The sequence below is a fragment of the Fusarium venenatum genome, assembly GCF_020744135.1.
Source record: "Fusarium venenatum strain MPI-CAGE-CH-0201 chromosome Unknown EDB82scaffold_2, whole genome shotgun sequence".
Classification (NCBI taxonomy): domain Eukaryota; kingdom Fungi; phylum Ascomycota; class Sordariomycetes; order Hypocreales; family Nectriaceae; genus Fusarium; species Fusarium venenatum.
This window is the reverse complement of record NW_027072130.1, coordinates 4,826,798-4,843,432: the sequence shown is the minus strand read 5'-3', so window position 1 is coordinate 4,843,432 and position 16,635 is coordinate 4,826,798. Positions and strand designations below refer to the sequence as shown.

General features: G+C 47.5%; 7 protein-coding genes across 7 annotated transcripts; 1 reads left to right on the top strand and 6 right to left on the bottom strand.

Moving 5' to 3' along the window:
• Window positions 1-1,938: 1,938 nt before the first annotated feature.
• On the bottom strand, window positions 1,939-3,192 carry EDB82DRAFT_545446 (cytochrome P450; the record flags this gene model as incomplete). Its single annotated transcript, XM_025734702.2, has 2 exons — window positions 1,939-2,127; window positions 2,182-3,192. The coding sequence occupies 2 exons, from the start codon at window positions 3,190-3,192 to the stop codon at window positions 1,939-1,941; spliced, it is 1,200 nt and encodes a 399-aa protein (XP_025585482.2).
• Window positions 3,193-4,569: 1,377 nt separating this feature from the next.
• EDB82DRAFT_498744 (uncharacterized protein) lies at window positions 4,570-6,587 on the bottom strand. The gene has a single exon (XM_025734701.2). The coding sequence runs from the start codon at window positions 6,444-6,446 to the stop codon at window positions 4,905-4,907; it is 1,542 nt and encodes a 513-aa protein (XP_025585481.1). The 5' UTR covers window positions 6,447-6,587; the 3' UTR covers window positions 4,570-4,904.
• Window positions 6,588-6,956: 369 nt separating this feature from the next.
• EDB82DRAFT_545444 (uncharacterized protein) lies at window positions 6,957-8,066 on the bottom strand (the record flags this gene model as incomplete). Its single annotated transcript, XM_025734700.1, has 1 exon — window positions 6,957-8,066. One exon carries the CDS (start codon window positions 8,064-8,066, stop codon window positions 6,957-6,959), a length of 1,110 nt encoding a protein of 369 aa, XP_025585480.1.
• A 1,140-nt stretch (window positions 8,067-9,206) lies between these two features.
• EDB82DRAFT_536223 (uncharacterized protein) lies at window positions 9,207-11,109 on the top strand. Its single transcript, XM_025734699.2, has 2 exons — window positions 9,207-10,813; window positions 10,875-11,109. The coding sequence occupies exons 1-2, from the start codon at window positions 9,452-9,454 to the stop codon at window positions 10,935-10,937; spliced, it is 1,425 nt and encodes a 474-aa protein (XP_025585479.1). The 5' UTR covers window positions 9,207-9,451; the 3' UTR covers window positions 10,938-11,109.
• On the bottom strand, window positions 11,110-13,095 carry EDB82DRAFT_498740 (cytochrome P450). The gene is made up of 4 exons (XM_065608581.1): window positions 12,640-13,095; window positions 11,605-12,587; window positions 11,419-11,556; window positions 11,110-11,365 (listed from the first exon to the last, which is right to left on the bottom strand). The coding sequence occupies exons 1-4, from the start codon at window positions 12,836-12,838 to the stop codon at window positions 11,159-11,161; spliced, it is 1,527 nt and encodes a 508-aa protein (XP_065464795.1). The 5' UTR covers window positions 12,839-13,095; the 3' UTR covers window positions 11,110-11,158.
• Window positions 13,096-13,154: 59 nt separating this feature from the next.
• EDB82DRAFT_498739 (uncharacterized protein) lies at window positions 13,155-14,712 on the bottom strand. Its single transcript, XM_025734696.2, has one exon. The coding sequence runs from the start codon at window positions 14,671-14,673 to the stop codon at window positions 13,333-13,335; it is 1,341 nt and encodes a 446-aa protein (XP_025585477.1). The 5' UTR covers window positions 14,674-14,712; the 3' UTR covers window positions 13,155-13,332.
• Window positions 14,713-15,313: 601 nt separating this feature from the next.
• EDB82DRAFT_169075 (uncharacterized protein) lies at window positions 15,314-16,600 on the bottom strand. Its single transcript, XM_025734695.2, has 2 exons — window positions 15,984-16,600; window positions 15,314-15,930 (listed from the first exon to the last, which is right to left on the bottom strand). The coding sequence occupies exons 1-2, from the start codon at window positions 16,409-16,411 to the stop codon at window positions 15,384-15,386; spliced, it is 975 nt and encodes a 324-aa protein (XP_025585476.1). The 5' UTR covers window positions 16,412-16,600; the 3' UTR covers window positions 15,314-15,383.
• Between the last annotated feature and the right edge of the window lie 35 nt (window positions 16,601-16,635).

The following is a 16,635-nucleotide window of genomic DNA, read 5'->3' as shown; positions in this document are numbered from 1 at the left end:
TGGCGGGACGTGGCGAAACGATCAATTAGGCTGTCTTATTCCTTACTAGCCATGCATCTAGACCAAAGTATATCTGCACTTTGATGCCATGCCTGCCATCAATCTCTCGATCAGTAGTTCGTCGAAATGATGGGTCAATATACGATTCTTGGCTGTTAGAGACGGCGTTATAGGCCTCGGGCTAGGGTTAGAGTGGAGGTAACTGCACGCTAGTCATACCTCAACCGAGGGGACGGTAGTAATTTAGAGTAGCATTGCATGTTTGACGGTGAGGAATAAAGATGTAGGGATGGTTGTGATCGACATTCGAAGGCCCATGATCTACTGTACAAGGTCTAGGAAGTGGCTCGCATCATTATGCAGGTAGACATTTCCGTCGTTATCTCCTTTTTTTCTCAACAGGATCCTCCTTTTCTTCACAAAGGTTTCAGAAACCACTTTTCAGCATCAGAGACTCAGGGGAAGTTAACCGACCACTAACGGATATCATAGAACGCCACAATCGGTCAGTGTCTCATGTTTCGGGACTGGGGAATCTTTTCAGATACGATGCCGGTAGTGCCAAGGCTGGTTCCCTCTACCATAGTGGCTTTTAATTCTTTTTCGTGGCGCTGATTCTCAGTCTTGCTGCATTTTAATCAACCTTTTTTATGCGGAATCGGAGGAAAAGATTAATCTCTTAGTGTCTGATCCCATTTGCTCAAAAAGTTTAGTTCCCGTGGCTTGACTGCGTAGTCGGTAAGTAGCGTAGACGCCACTGACTTCGAAGGTCATGATTCAGCTTTTCACACACACAACCATCTCAGAGGAACGGGGAATTCCGCGCAGGACAGAAATCGGCGAAACTGCTCCGGCCGGACCGGGAAAAACTCTAAGCGAGGGAGAATCGTTGAGAGAACTGGATGTTATGAGGGGCTGGAACAGGGTACTGTAACGTGGTCTAGTTAATTCCTGTATATCCGGAAGTGGTCTCCAGTGCTGTAGTACTGCCAAGACTCAAACTTTATAGCGGAATATTTCCTACCTGGTATTCCGAACTGCACGTTCCATGGCGCTCCCGGCTATAACTCCGGCTGTAAATTGAAGGCAGTTACAGTCAATGCAGTCTCCCACAATTATTAGTCTCTTCATACGTTAGTTAATTGTCAATCATAACTGTCAACTAATGACAATGCGTCTCGCCATTGTCGCATAAACGCCATGGCCAACTAACACGTCTAGGGTTAAGCGGTACATCGGGTCAATGCAGGGGTTCAACCTTGATGCTCCTCTTTCACCACGTGTAGTTCGTCTGAGCTACCCTTGTCTGCGCACAACATGACAGTTTGACATATCATTTTTCAACAGTCTTGATTTGGGTATCCATAGATACTCTGTTGTGGAGTTTAGGGTGGCTGAAACTTCAGTCAATACTTGCCTCACGGTAACATTTTGATAGTCATAGTAACCTGACATATCTTGGCATACCCACAAGATTTCACTGATAAAATCAGCCTTGCCTCTTATCGACATGCCCCGTTCTTGGGTCACCGTCACCAAACATACCAGAACAAGATTAGGACAAACAATGACGTTGTTTCAACAGCTGGCCACAGCAACCTGATTTTACAAATCCGTGTTTGATAGACATCTAAAATGGTATGTCGCAATTGCGGAACCATGCTTCAGCATCGCGTCAACGGTCATGCCGATATGTGTCAAAAAGGTAGCTCCATATATGTAATTTTGTGGATATAGTGGATTTTATATCTTGCAGTCATGCGACGTTAGACCCGCCCGCTCTAAGGATTTCCATTCTGTACATCTACTAAAGACTAGGTCTTACGGTATCCATTGTCCCTCAGGATAGTAGACGAAATACGCTTAGGTGTTCATATCAAAACTATTGTGATTCTCCAGGGTAGTTCAATATGTACAAATGGCTTCTCCCCTTAAAAGCTAGTGATGCCTTCTTGTAATCGTGACCAGGAAATCCTGATGAAGAGAGAACCATTGCGTATTCGTTCTCCAAGGCTTTGCCATGTTCGCCACCTCCGCATCGTAGTATCGAAAGAACTGAGTTATATACTTGTAGAGTTCGACCGTTGCTAAATGCTTTCCTATGCAGCTACGGCTCCCCATACCAAACTATGCCGAACCTTATCAGTATCAACGCTAGACCGGGACCAAGATGTAACTTACCGTCATCAGAAGTGACTTCTCCTTCCTAATTCGTTCCTTATCCTCTATGCTTTGTGGAATCCACCTCTCGGGTCGGAAGTCTTCTGCATCCGAGCCAAAGATTTCTCGTGAACAGTTTACTGCTCTTGCACTAGTGCCACAAGTTGTGCCTGGAGGAAGAAAATACTCTCCCACATGAGCTCCTTCGGACGGGACGATACGGGGAAGCTGATACTGAATGGAAGGGTGCAATCGAGTGCTTTCGGTGATGACAGCAGACAGATATGGGAGCTTCTCTGCTTCCTTGTACGAGATCTCACGCCCCTCATCCTCCAGTCCGAGTTCTTTGTAGGCGTTGTCGATCTCTTCTATCAGTTTTGCCTTGGCGCGAGGGTCGGTGAGAAGGTATCCAAGGCAAGCCAGAATTCCGATAGCAGTCGTATCAGACCCCGCAGCAAGAATATTCACGCCCTCGATCATAACATCTTTTTTGCCAACCGGATAGCCACGAGGATCTTTAGCCTCGATGAAATGTTGAAGGAGATCCCTTCGTTGGTTTGGTAAAATACCTTTAGTCATCCTCTCCTCTACCCTGCTGTCCAGCCAGTCGATGAAAACGTCAAAAGCATTCAAACGATCGCCGCCGAAGTGTTTTGTCAACCATTTCGATACTGGGTTGTTGATCCAGAACATCTGCATCGGCAGTATGCCCATATTACCCATAAAATAAAACCCATCATGGATGGACTGGATAATACCACCAACGTCTTTTTTCTGTTCCAAAAACCCAACCATTCCACCAATGGCTAACTGGCCAACAACATCTGAAGTAAAGTAGTTGACCATCTTATCGATTGAAAAGCTGTTGCCCTCGTCTGCTAGTTCGCCAAGCTTTTGAAGGTTGAAGTCCATCACATTCTGAATCAATGGCTCCATAGTGAGGATCGACGTCATGGAGTATGCGCTTGCAACGCGTGACCTGAGAAATCGATGGACGTTTTTGTCCCGTGTCGCAAAGAAGCTGATAGTCATATTGGAGACGATGAAAGCATCATAAAACTTTGACTATCCGGCGGGTCAGCTCACTGTCCTGATAGTGATTAGAATGGTCTTACCTTTACAACATGCTTCCCATGGCCATAAATGCTCTTCATCGCATGCTCATCTGTGAAGCTTACCTCTCCAGGAGAAATTCTAACAACTTGTCCATATTGCTTGTGAATATTGACGACATCGTCATGCCACGTTCCACGAAAATATCGTATCAGTCTCCAAAGAACAGTGGCTCTCGCAAGGAAAGGACCAGGAATCTTTCGCAAAGGGTGAAAGAAGACGTTGTATATGATATCAAGGAAGACTAGTGCTGTGATAAGCCTCCACTTCAAATGCCATAAGGAGGACAATGCTGAACAAGGGGACACATAATGGACATAGGTGATAGTTGATTGGACATACAGTGCTGTGGGAATGCTTGTATTGTTCCAGTAGAAATCCATTGTCAAACATGTATAACACAATAAACACACATGACTTGGATTCTGTACATTGTTGGCAACATTTATATCTGGAACTTCAACGACTTCAACCTCAGCAACGCGTCAGAGACAACATCTCGACACCACAGAATGTCTTGGTTTACTGTGATTCATTGCTTTTGTTCCCCCTTCACCCGAGAATTGCCAATAGTAACAAACCAAGGCTTTCAGGGCATGGTCTCAGCTGTGGCGGGCTGGCTGCAGGTAAGACCAATTCCGTCAGCCACTTCCTGATTGTCTCAGTTCCAGGCTTGGAACAGCCCAATGGAAGTCCAGCCGCACTTGGGTATCAAGGTCATCTTTTGCTTTACTTTGAAATCACTGCATTGGATGTCACACCAATGCTGACCTCATCCCTTATGCCCCTGCTGCCATGATCACGAAATAGAACATGTCATTATCCAGGAGCAGCGGATGCATTGCGTGAGCTCGGCAAATGGCCGTGAACGATACGCGAGACAAGATCGACTATCCTGTCACCCTGCATATTCACTCCCTTGGCATCAGCCTGATAATGAATCTTGGAGTGCAGGAGATGGTGGAAAGACCCCACTAGTTGTCTCTTTACGAAAATGTGACCAAACTACAACTTCTTTAATCCCTCAGCTCGAATATCTTTGGAGCCAGTAATAATGTAGCTGAAGCTTGCAGAGTATCCACTGACGGACTGATCAAAAGTCACCGAGTCTCAATCATCGCACGCCCCAGATAGAAAGTAGCGTTTATTTGCTTCTTTCAGGTTACACAACCAACCGCAATGCAACACGATGGGTCGCATCACTTGAGGCCTTTCATCCAACGTTCGGAATAGACCTCGTCAGGAACCTTGTCCGGTGATAGTCAGCATTAAGTCAATTCACCTCAATCATGGAAGGGCCATGCCAGGTCAATAAAAGGTACTTTGTGCATATGATAGCATCTATGTTTGAGGAGTATTCTTTGCTCTTTGCTATAACAACAAAGCCGGTCTCAATTAATCTCTTGAATACAACCCATTCGTCAGATCCCCTTATACAGTCTGGTTGAACTGATACTTGTCTGTGATGCCATCCCGGCACGTATTGTAAAAAACCCCTAGTAAAAAATGACGCCGTGAAACCGGCAAGTTGTTTGACGTACCCAATTTGGCTAAGTTTTGTTTTGTTCTTACCTCAATCATTATACCGCTCATTAGGCGGTATGTCCGTGACGGAGTCTCTAGTAAAGACCCTATAGATTTGTACCCCCATTATCAGGATTGTATGCATCCTCAGATGCCATAGAGGGCGATGCGACAGGATTATCATCGCTTGGTACCAGGGTACAAACTGTGTAGTCCGCCATGCATACCTTGGAGGGGAATCGACAATATCCCTTCCCACCAACACGGTGACGACAGTCAACCTTCTGGCAGACATGGCCATGTACGCAATTTCCGCGCCGGCAACCTCCTCGGCGGGAGCAAGGTACGGATCGAGCTAGATGCTCCAGGGCTGGTACCAGGTCCGCAGCAATGGGTGTGTGTTCGTATTCACAGGTTTTGTTGTCACACTTTCCATACAATTGTGCGTTATTGCAGAACCTGCGGTCTTGAGAGAGTATTTTGAGACGTCTGACAGCGTCGGGGTCGGGTGGAGTTAAATAAATATCGAGACGATCTCCTAGTGCGTTGACAGGTACCATGCCATCTGGGATATCTTCCTTCTTTGGAAGTGAGTCAATGTTTAGTTTGGCGCCGTTAGGTACGTTTGAGCTTCGTCGCCAGTCGCCGCTAAAGTTTCTTTCATTTTTTGTGCTGTTGCTCATAGACGACAACGAAGGTGTGCTATTCTGGCTGGATGCTTTGCTGTCGTGGGCAAACTTGCAGGTGCTGCCATAACGGCAATTACCCTGCATGTAAAAGGTGCATACTGCTTTGCCTTCATTTTTGTTTTCTTTTGTCGACACGGGGGTACTGTATGTAGAATTATTTTTGCTACCGCTGAGAGTCGAGTTAAGGGTCGCCTTGCCCAGTGCAGTAGTATAGGCATATTGAAGAGGCGTGAGACGGAACACGCCGGGCAGTTCTTCGACGTTCATTCCAAGTCGTTCAAACTCCTTGTGGAACAACAGACTTGGTGTTCGGATAAGCGTGAACCGCTCTCGGTTACCCCTAAAGGGAGTGAGATCCGAAACATAGCCCACATCATGGCAGGCGGCGAAGTAAATGTGCTTGCACTGGGCATTATCCGCGTAAAGGCGAAGAATAGCCTTGAGTTTGAAGTCGGCATTCTCCTTTAATTCACCAGCGTCGATGAAGTCGGCGAGGCCATAAGATCTGTTGAAGCCAGCGGTGAAAGATGATAGAGATCGCTTCTCAGCGCCCGCGAGACCGTTTTTGCATAGCGCTTTGGAAAGTCCGGTGAGGTTGGCATAGACACGAACCATGACCTCACAGCTTTCGAGGCCTTTGCGACGCAGACTATCTTTGATAGTATCATTCAGTTGCTTTGCGGCTCTGCTACCTCCTTCTTCACCGTCTTTGACAAATCGTTCATCAAAGATGTATCCATCGCCATCAACGACGACAAGAGCGAAAGGGTTACGCTCCTGGCCACGCGCGAGCTGCTTGTATCGTTCTCTGCCTTCACGTTCTTCTTCGTAGTCGCTCTTGAGACGCCTGTAGTCCTCTATGAGAACAGAATATTGGTCCAGGAGGTCATTGAGAGCGTTGTCTCTACGGAACTCAGCTAGCTTGTCAGCTGCTCTGTCAATTGTGGCATCAGGGAGCATGATCGCAGCGATTGGCGGTTGGCGACAAGCCCCGCATTGCCAAAGGCTTCAATGAGTTCTGGAGAAGAATGATCTGTTACAGTGATGTGAAGGAGAATTAAAGTGACTAAGTTGGCCTCGTATGATGGCACGTCGTCGCTTATGCCGAGTGGATGTGCCCGCACAAAGACCAACCAATTTTAAGCGGTTGATCCGGAGGCGTCATGTGATCTGCCACGTGTATCACTTCTACTGTTTGCTTTTGGGCGTCAATAAACCAAAACCCAATCAACAACAAACGGTCAATTGGACAATACAAACGCTATCATATTGTTTTCTTCTGCAACTACGTTTGGCTAACGAATGTGGCTGCAAGATGCGCTCTCTAGAACAACGTGTTCCAAGGATCAAGTAGCGAGATGACACAGGCGAGGATTGATTGAGCTCTTATTTACTTTTTCTACTACTCTAATCTAGCAGTGACTTTATATGTGGCATGTTTATTCTAAATAAAAAGAAAACGTCCTTGTACTAGATTCTCTGTTGCTCTGTCCACGCCTCACTGTAGGGATAATCGGTGTACCCATCAGGGCTCTTAACCTTATAAAATGTGTCCCTATTGTAATGAGTGAGAGGAACCTCATTAGCAAGCCTAAACGGCAAGTCGGGATTGGAAATGAAGTGTCTTCCAAAAGCAAACGCTACTGCGTCGTCCTTGAATCGTGTCTCGAGCGCTTTGTTTGCCTTTTCGGCTGTGTATCCTCCTGCAAGAACAACAGGTCCTGATTTCGCCCATACGTCAAGAGCAAAGTCGAGACTCTCTTTGTCGTCGTCTACGACTTTGTCCATGTTTCCAGCAATCCGAGGCTCAATCAGATGAAGGTAAGCAAGGTCGAGAGGCTTCAGTTCCGAAATGAGATGAGTGAATTGTGGTTCTGGATCTTCCATCCTCATGCCTTGAAAGGTGCTGAAAGGCGACAACCTAATACCGGTTCTGTCTGGCCCAATATCTTTTGACACAGCTTTGGCTACTTCGAGGCAAAACCGTGAGCGATTTTCGACACTTCCGCCCCATTTGTCGGTCCTTTTGTTACAAGGATCTTGTGTGAACTGATCGATCAGATATCCGTTGGCAGCATGAATTTCAACGCCATCAAAACCAGCTTCAATAGCGTTTCTAGCTGCAGTGGCGAACGACTTGACGCACTCCCAGATCTCGTCTTCAGTCAAGGGTCGAGGCTTAGGGGATTCAGAATCGATGGGAACATCACTGCTGCTGACCATTTCCAGGCCAGCCTTGTCTAGAACCTGCTGGCGAGCTGCTCGTCCGACATGCCAAAGCTGCATGAAGATATATGAACCCTTCTTGTGGACCTCGTCTGTTACACGCTTCCATGCATTGACCTGCTCTTGAGTATATACTCCTGGCGCGTGCTCGTCCCGACCGCGCGACTTTTCCGAGACAAACGTAGCTTCAGTTATGAGTAGGGTTCCGGGCACTGAAGCTCTTTGCGAGTAATAGTCAACCATGACATCTATTGGTACATGGTTGTCAGATCTCAGTCTCGTCAAGGACGCCATTACGACGCGGTGTTTCAGGGCGCATCGACCGATATTGACTGGGGTCGTAATTTGAGTCATGCTTGATATCCTATATCTTGGAAAGTTGTCGGAAAGTAAAAGATAAATACCGAGACAGTTGGTGAAGTTGAGTAAAAAACGGTGCTTCAAACCCCGCATTGATTGAGCACGCACGTCACTGAGGGTCTCTCGGTAGTTGCGTTGCTGATGGAGTCGGTGGATCTCGACATTGTGTTTCGGAAGTTGTATTATTGCAGGGCCAGATATGATTCTCCAATGCCATGATGAATGAATCGTTTCAATTGTAAACAGACATATAGAGCATTCCCTCAAATGAAAACCTGCCGCAAAGGCTGCGTGGGAATAAACAGTCCATTCAATGTCTGTCAATGCGACCAAAGACGCTAAACTAATGGCATCGGCGACAGGTGACAGTTGAATGCCCAAACTTACCACACTATTTTTTTCACTCAGGGTTCAAATTGTCAATTAATCAGCGCCGATCGCGGTTGTCTCCAAGGCCCTAACCGTAGCGTAGCTGGTTGATGATCATGATCAAGTCTGGACCCTTGGATTAAAGTCTGGGGTAATGTTTAGTGGCAACTCAATTATTGGACGGTTGTGTCGGCTGGCAATAACGTCCAACTCCACCGCCCAACCGTTGATAACGAACATTATTAGTATGTTGCTGGAACTCTTGCGGCACAGCATCTCCGAGGAGTTATCATTACTCCATCCTTGCCTACCCCAGACTTTCTTATCTTGCAACCCATTTGCTCTAAAATTCCAGTAATTTCTTGGCTCTTGGAAGTCATAGGCTGCCCAATCCCCTGTGATCACATACCCCTCATTGAAGTGATAGGTGGCTTGCTGCCAAATCTTGGCTTTCGTAGTGGCGTCGCACCACCAGGTGGATAGATAACAGGAGCTGGGGACATTGTGTTGAGACAGTAATAATCATTCAGTATAAGGGAATTGATGCTAGAGTGACACAATTGAATTGGTATGCTACTGATCTTCAAGGATTACGAACAAAAGTACGGAAACTACATTTCCGCAATGTCAAAGCCAGGGCGTGGAAAATGAGTGCGACAATCCGACCTTTGGCTCTAGTTCTTGGTCGGCTTTTGTTAACCAATTAGACAAACCCAAATGCACGACCAGGGCGTTGCACCGGCCAAGACAACCAATCAATGCAAACTTGAGCCTTGGCTGAGATAAAGAGTCAAGTCATGTGTTGTCTTGCTCTACAAGTTGAGTAGGAGGACTTGCTTGTTGTGGCGGAAGTGAAATGTCAGCTCAAGTATCAGCCTGCCTGCATCTTGTTTCTTTTTCTTTTTATCCACTACAAACGATTGCTGTAGCCCTTCCTTCATTCATGTCTGACAATAGCTGCACCTCAGTATCAATTACACCAATACTACTTCACAATCAACACCCTCACCATGTCAGCCGTCCAGGTCCTATTCGACCCTACTCCCAACATCTCTGTAGCACCAGAGTCCAAGCGTAGGGGAAGTTGGGTTCCCATCAGACGCAAGTCAGAATGTCCCCTCGACGTATCCATCGATAGACATTTCGAAGCCAAGATCTACACATCAGGCTCTACCATCACAGGATCAGTCTCACTCTCACCCCAAGCAAGCCTCACCGTCGATGCCTTCGAAATAGTATTCACCGGCACTTCATCCACTATTGTCCAAATGCTGCATCAAGGATCTACACCAAAGTCTTCTCATAAGTTCCTTTTACTCAGAATGCCAATCCCCGAAAGTGCTCTGCCAGAGAATGGAGTACTTGAGGCCGGATATACCTACCAAGTCCCATTTTCTTTCGTCATTCCCTATCAACTTCCTAGCGCGGCTTGTAAACATCGCGACCCGAGAATTCGGGAACGCCATTTACATCTACCTCCAACAGTTGGCACCTGGGAGCACGACGACATGGCGGTTCACACTGTTTGTATCAATTACGCTGTCGAGGCTCGTGGATCATTCAAGACAGGCAAAAACAAATCCATGACCTTGGAGAGAACGCACCCCGTCAAAGTCATGCCTTTTGTATCCGAGCAGCCTCCCCTGCATATTGTCCCTGGCAACCCTCGTTATATACTGTCTCAAGAGAAGACAGTTCGAAAGGATATCCTTTCGTCCAAACTGGGCTTCATCAGGGCATCAACCAATCAGCCTGATTCCGTCATCATCACGGCTGATAAACTTCAACCGGCAGACTGCTCATTCGATATCAATCTAGAATTCTGGCCGAATGGCAACAAAGAACCACCAGAGGTATACGCAAAGTCAGCCGCTATCAAAGCATCAACATATTACTCAACAGGTCATATGAGTTTCTTACCAGACCAGCACAACTTTCCCAGCGTGATGCCAAACCCTATCCTGAGTTTCGTCCTTGATGAAGACGCGAAAGTCAGTTCACCCAAGCCTAGCTGGGTGCCTACGTCCTCCTCATCAAAATCTTCACCGCCAGTCTCTCGCAGAGGCTCAGAAAACTCGGACGCAGGCATTGAGCCATCGCGAATTACCTCTAGGAGAGGTTCCAAGACTAGTGATATCATCAAGTCAGAAGCGCCAAGATATACAGCCACACTTCCCGTCTCCATTACGCTGCCAAGCCCTGACAACAAGATTTTGCTACCTACCTTCCATTCCTGTCTCATTAGCCGCACATACGTACTTGAAGTAGTTCTTGCTTCCAGAGCATACGGCTCGAGCTTTACTTTGCGACTTCCTCTGCAGATCGCTGTTGAGGGACAAGGCGAGACTGGAGTTAACCATGTACCAACCTATGTAAGTTGAAGTGATTACACACATATATTGCACATGGCGGAGGCTAACAGACTGGCCGTAGGAACAAGTTCAAGCGAACCAGGATCTATTTGATACGCTTCCCACTTATAATAGAGGGTTTTGAGACACTGCAACTGGGAGTTGACTGGCGTTCTCATGCGACTACGACAAGTCTTTGGAGTTTCGTTTTCTGCTAAGATTGTCTTTCTATTACTTGTATATCCGGCGCAGGAAAACTTTAAGTTGATGGTTCATATACCCTATTGTTATAACAGTTATTTATTATATAGTAGTTATCCTATGAACTACTCATTGCATTCGATCATTGTGTGTAAATCTCCCCACTCAAGCGTGACCTTTCGGCTCACGAATACCAATACGAACCTTGAAGTCGAGTGGCTTGACGAACCAATAGTTCCAAGTGCTCCAGTTGGCGTGTTGCAGAGATGTATCCAGCTCGAAGTCGAAGTCACGAATGATGCGAGGAATAAGTTTGGACATCTCGAGCAGCGACACATGTCGGCCGATACAACTTCGTGAGCCTAGTCCGAACTGGAAGAGATATGTCAGTAATGATGTCAACAGGTATTGCGTTAAATACTTGCCGGCATGTAATAACGATTCATTGCAGAAAGCCTCACGGAATCCTGCGTAAGCCATCTCTCAGGGTTGAAGATGTCGGCATCTTCTCCAAAGACGTGGGTGTTTCTATGGGCTACCCAACAGTTGATGCCGACAATAGTCTGTACATTATTAATAATCTGGACTTTTGTCAATGTTTATCAACTCACATCGTCAGGGAAGAATCGCCCAGCCATTGTCGCACCACCTTCTGGAACGACTCGCTCGAGCGGCAAGCCTGTAGCTGGATGCATACGCAGCGCTTCCTTGATGGCAGCCTGTAAATACACCAGCTGCTGGCTTTCTTTGAACGTGGGCAACTTTGATAGTTCCCCTCGAGATGCCATTTGATCGATCTCGTTTCGAAGCTTTTCCAAACAGGCTGGGTTCTTGAGTAGGTAGTAGAGGACCGCGGACAGGCTGATAGCTGTGGTATCAGAGCCTGCAACCATGTTCGATGTACATCCCATAAGAACATGGTACTGTGTGAAGACATTTGGATCAGCTGTGTTTTTGGCCAAGAATTTGGTAAGGAAGTCCTCTGTGATAACTTCGCTCTCAGTCGCGACAGGTTTGGGGGATTTTTGAGATTCTCTGATTCGCTCATTGGTGAAACTCAACACATAAGCTCGGCCCGTGCCCTTGCCTCCCGCAAGGTAGTTTCTGATGGGGAATAGATATTGGTGTAGACCAGGGAATATCCCACAAAGTGTCGCATAGCCCAGGTGATCCTCCAAGGCGCGGATTACTCCGCGGATATCTTCGCCGCGATCCAAGAAACCAAGTCGCTTTGCGTAAGTGATCAGGCCGATGACATCGAAGGCATAACACTGGAACCAGTGCCTCATATCCACAGAAAGGCCAGTCCCAGACGTAGAGAGCTCGGAAAGACGCTGGGTAAAGAGGTCTGCACACTCGTCGACAAAAGGCTCATAGTGCACTAGAGAAGACATGGCGTATGTCGCCTGGTACATCTTCCGATTCTGTGTATGACGCTTGATCGACTGGTCACTGAAGATGGCCCATTGTCCAGGGCTTGCCCATGTTGAGTACCATGATGATTTGGGGAAGTGGTTGCCGAGGCCGTAGATTATCTTTGCTGCTTCTGGGTCATTGATGCTATAACGATTTGGGCCGTATCGAACGATGGGTCCTAGAGTGACTAATTAGTACTGAACAGCTAGAAGGTTAGAAAGTGACAATACCGTATTTGTTATGTAGATTGACATTTATCTCTTCGAATGATCCTTTATGGACGTTCCAGAAGTACCATGCATCTGTGAAGCGCGCTAAGAAAGGCCCTGGAACGCTGCGAAGTGGCGAGAAGAGCGCGCGAAGGAGGACACGCAGAACAAAGACAAGAGCAATAGCAGGAACCGCGAGCGTCGACACGGAGATAGCCATACTGGAGGGAAGCCTATAGAGAAACGAAGAAAAAGGTTAAAGAAGATGAGCTTGGGGTGCTCTGCAGATCTTTGGGGATAGATGGTACGGTACAGTAAGCTGATGGATTGCCTCGGGGTGCCAAACGGTTGGCCGGCAGAAGCATAAGAGATGAAATTCTTAGGCCAGCTTATGCTCCTTAGGCTACACTTCTTAGGCTATTTATTTTTGTTCGTTAAGATTTAGGAGGCCAGCATTTCTGCTACACGTTAGGCATGGTCTGGTCACTGAGTGAGCGGGGTTGGTGATGACTTCTACCCCGCCTCACATCATATTTGCCGATCAGCGCAGGTAAGAACATTTTTGCAAAACAAGACAATAAATCATCAATTTTATCCGTCTACTACCGCTTCTTGCCGTGGGTATACAATGCTCTGATACCTCCCCTATTTATCCAATCGTCTATGCTTTTACTCTTAACGTACACGGTACAAGCTCATCCAATTTTTAACCATTTATTTCAACCAGCCCTTGGGTCCTCCCCAGGTTCCCTTGACCATGTAGTTCTTGTACACCCAAGGGAAGAAGTCCTTCTTCAAGTGGTAGAACGATCGGCGGGGAACAGCCTGGTCGATGCCGAGGATGTCGCCAAAGGTCTCCTTGGGGACACCACCGTACTTGAACTCAGCGAGCATCACCTTGCCGTACTCGGTCAAAAGAGGGCAGGAAGTGTAGCCGTCGTAGGCGGGCTCAGGCTCTTGGCCATCGATGGCGCGTAGAAGGTTGCTGACGAGAACAGGGGCCTCGGATGTGACAGCAGCAGCGGTCTTGGAAGTGGGAAGGCTGGAAGCATCACCGGCGGACCAGACGTTGGCGAACTTGTTGTGGCGGAGGGTGTTGTCGTTGACATCGACGTAACCAGCCTCGTTGGCGATGGCGCTGTTCTTAACGAAAGCATGAGGTCCCATCTTGGGGACAACATGCATAAAGTCGAACTGCTTGGTAACCTTCTCCTGTCCGTCGGGGCGAGCGAAGATGGCCTTGTCTCCGTTGATCTCAACAAGATCGTGCTGGAAAAGACCCTCGACACCACGCTCCTGGCGCATCTTCTCAAGCTCGGCGCTGTACTTGGGGACACCGAACATGACGGGAAGGCCAGTGGCGAAGCTGATCTTGATGGGAGAGGCGGAAGGGTTCTTGGGGTCGTAGAGACCGGCCTGCTTCCAGTGGTCGAGGGCGAGCCACATAGACTTTTGAGGAGCACCGGCGCACTTGATGACACCGGCGGGCTGAGTGAAGATGGCATTACCCTTCTGGAGTCGCTGAATGTTGGGGAAAACCTTGTCGCAAAAGTCATAGCCGTAGATAGAAGAGACTGGGCCGTCTCTCTCAGCCAAAGCCTCGGGAAGACCCTTGACGCTGTCGTAGTTGATCTTGATACCGGGGGCAACAACAAGGTGCTCGTAGTTGACCTTGTCACCAGTTCCGAGAGTGATGGTGTTGTCCTCGGGGGTGAGACTGTTGACGCTGACGCTGTAGAACTTAAGCTTGGGGTCGATCAACTCAGTCATGTTCATCTTCAGCTCCTCCTTGGTCTTGAGACCAGCTCCAACGAGTGTCCATCCAGGCTGGTAGTGGTGGTACTGAGCGGGATCGACAATGGCGATTTCTTCATTGGCGAATCGGCCAGTTCGGAGAAGCTGGTGGCTGATGGCGAGACCAGCAGAGCCTCCTCCGATAACGACAACCTTGTGGCTCCTGGTGGCGGAGGAGACAGCGGCAGCAGTGGCGAGGCCTCTTCGGGCTTGGCCAAAGACAGCGGAGCGAGCTGCCATTGAAACACGACTTGAAAGCATCTTGACAAATTTGTTTATTTTGAAGTCTAGTCAAAGTTGAAAAACAGCAATAAAAAAGCTCAAGATGAGGATGAGACGATAAAAAGTACAATGAAAGTGACGTACTGTACGTACCCACTAGCGGGTGCCGCTTTACTCTGTTGAGGTCAATATTGAACGGATCATCAATCATCCAGCAAAAGCTTGACTTTGTTTGGTCTAGTTTTAATTGCGTGATTCAGGGATGATTGTTGTTACCGCCGATGGCCCGAAATTGAATCCCGATGGCCCAAAACGAATCTCACAAACGGCGACTACCGGTTTGCAATGAGATGCAAAAGTCACATCTACAACAGGCATTTCTTGTTTCCTCACCCGATAGGTCTTGATTCGAATCGCCGTTCAGTCAGAATCTCATTCAAGGTGAAATTTCGGATGCGAAAGGCAGACGTTACACAGATTCTCGCGGCAGAAAGGATGCTTGCCCATAGCTACCCGGGACAAGACACAATATCACATATAGTTTGCTCGCACAGTATTTCAATATTCCTCCGAATGACAGGATCTTGTTGGAGAAAATATTTTAAATGAAGTTAATTCATAAAACATTATAGCGATCCCGATTTGCTGCATTGTCGGCGATTAAACAATTTCCCGACATGAATGACTTAGGTCTCAACAAATCAAAACACACTACCCTTCAGTATCCAGTAGTTCAAATCCCAAGACCACTACAAGCTCGAATCATCCTCGGCAATTTGTAAATTAGCTCCCAAACCAGCTGCCATCCCACTACTGATCTTTATTGCTTCATCATCAACTACAGTAGCGCAGCGACCAGCAGCGAAGACGCCTCGGACACTGGTCTCTTGGAAATCGCCTTCAACCAAGACGCGTCCTTGTGATGTCATCTCGAGATCTAGTTCTCTTGCAAATGATCCTTTGACGTCTGATCTGGGTTCGTGAGATACGAAGCCATATGACGCTTTTGTTCTATCCGTAAACTCAACAGCAACTGAATCTGGACTAGCCTCTGAGAAACGTTCAATAGCCTTGCTAATTACTTTGATACCCCGGCTGACAATGGAAATAACCTGTGGATGCTGCTCAAGGTGTTGCAAGCCGTTGACCAACAAGGTTATATCGGGTGTGTACTGGCGCGCCAGATGAGCCGAGAGGATCGCCGAGTCTATAGAGTCTTCATCGTCCGAGGTGATCAAAACGGCAGCGCAATTCACGTTTGAGATTATTGGTCCACTGTATTGGAAACAGTCAAATCTGCAGATAGCGTCAGTGATCTCCATAAATCATGACTTTGAGTCTGTGCTTACATCTTCGTTCCCCATAGATCCTTGTAGCCTGGTACCCCTGGGAGAGATTTGTGACAACCAGTAGCAAGTATAATCTTTCTCCCTTTCCAGCACTGACCGGTTCTATCCACCACCTCGAAGATCATGCCACTCTCGCGAACAAACTTCGCGGCTGTGTTGGTGAAAAACACAGTTTTGAAGCTGGTCTTCAGCTCGGCTATCATGTCAGTTTGAACTGACGCCGTGCGTTTACCACCATTGGCATCCAGATCGGAGCGTGCGGACCTGCTATGCTCGTCCGAATAGAAGATAGCCGCACTGCGACGGGCACGACCCAACGTTAAAGCTGCTGAAAGACTGGCAGGTCCTGTCCCAATGATCAACACATCAATAGCATTGCGAAGGAAGTGAGGTTCGATGGCTCTTGGGCTACTCAAAGCGTGAGGCATCTTGAAAGAGAGTCAAGAGCTGAGAAGGTCTGACAGAATAGAAAGGAGAGGAATGATGGTTTAAAAAACCACCTCAGGTGTCCTCATCAAGGATCCCGAGTAAGCACTATTGATGTCTTGGTTGGGAGTAAGCAATCACTTCGCCTCTGACCATAACCATTTTCGATATCATAATTGGTCACCAATCACTCCTTTGAATCTTTAGGGTAAGTCATCATGATAAA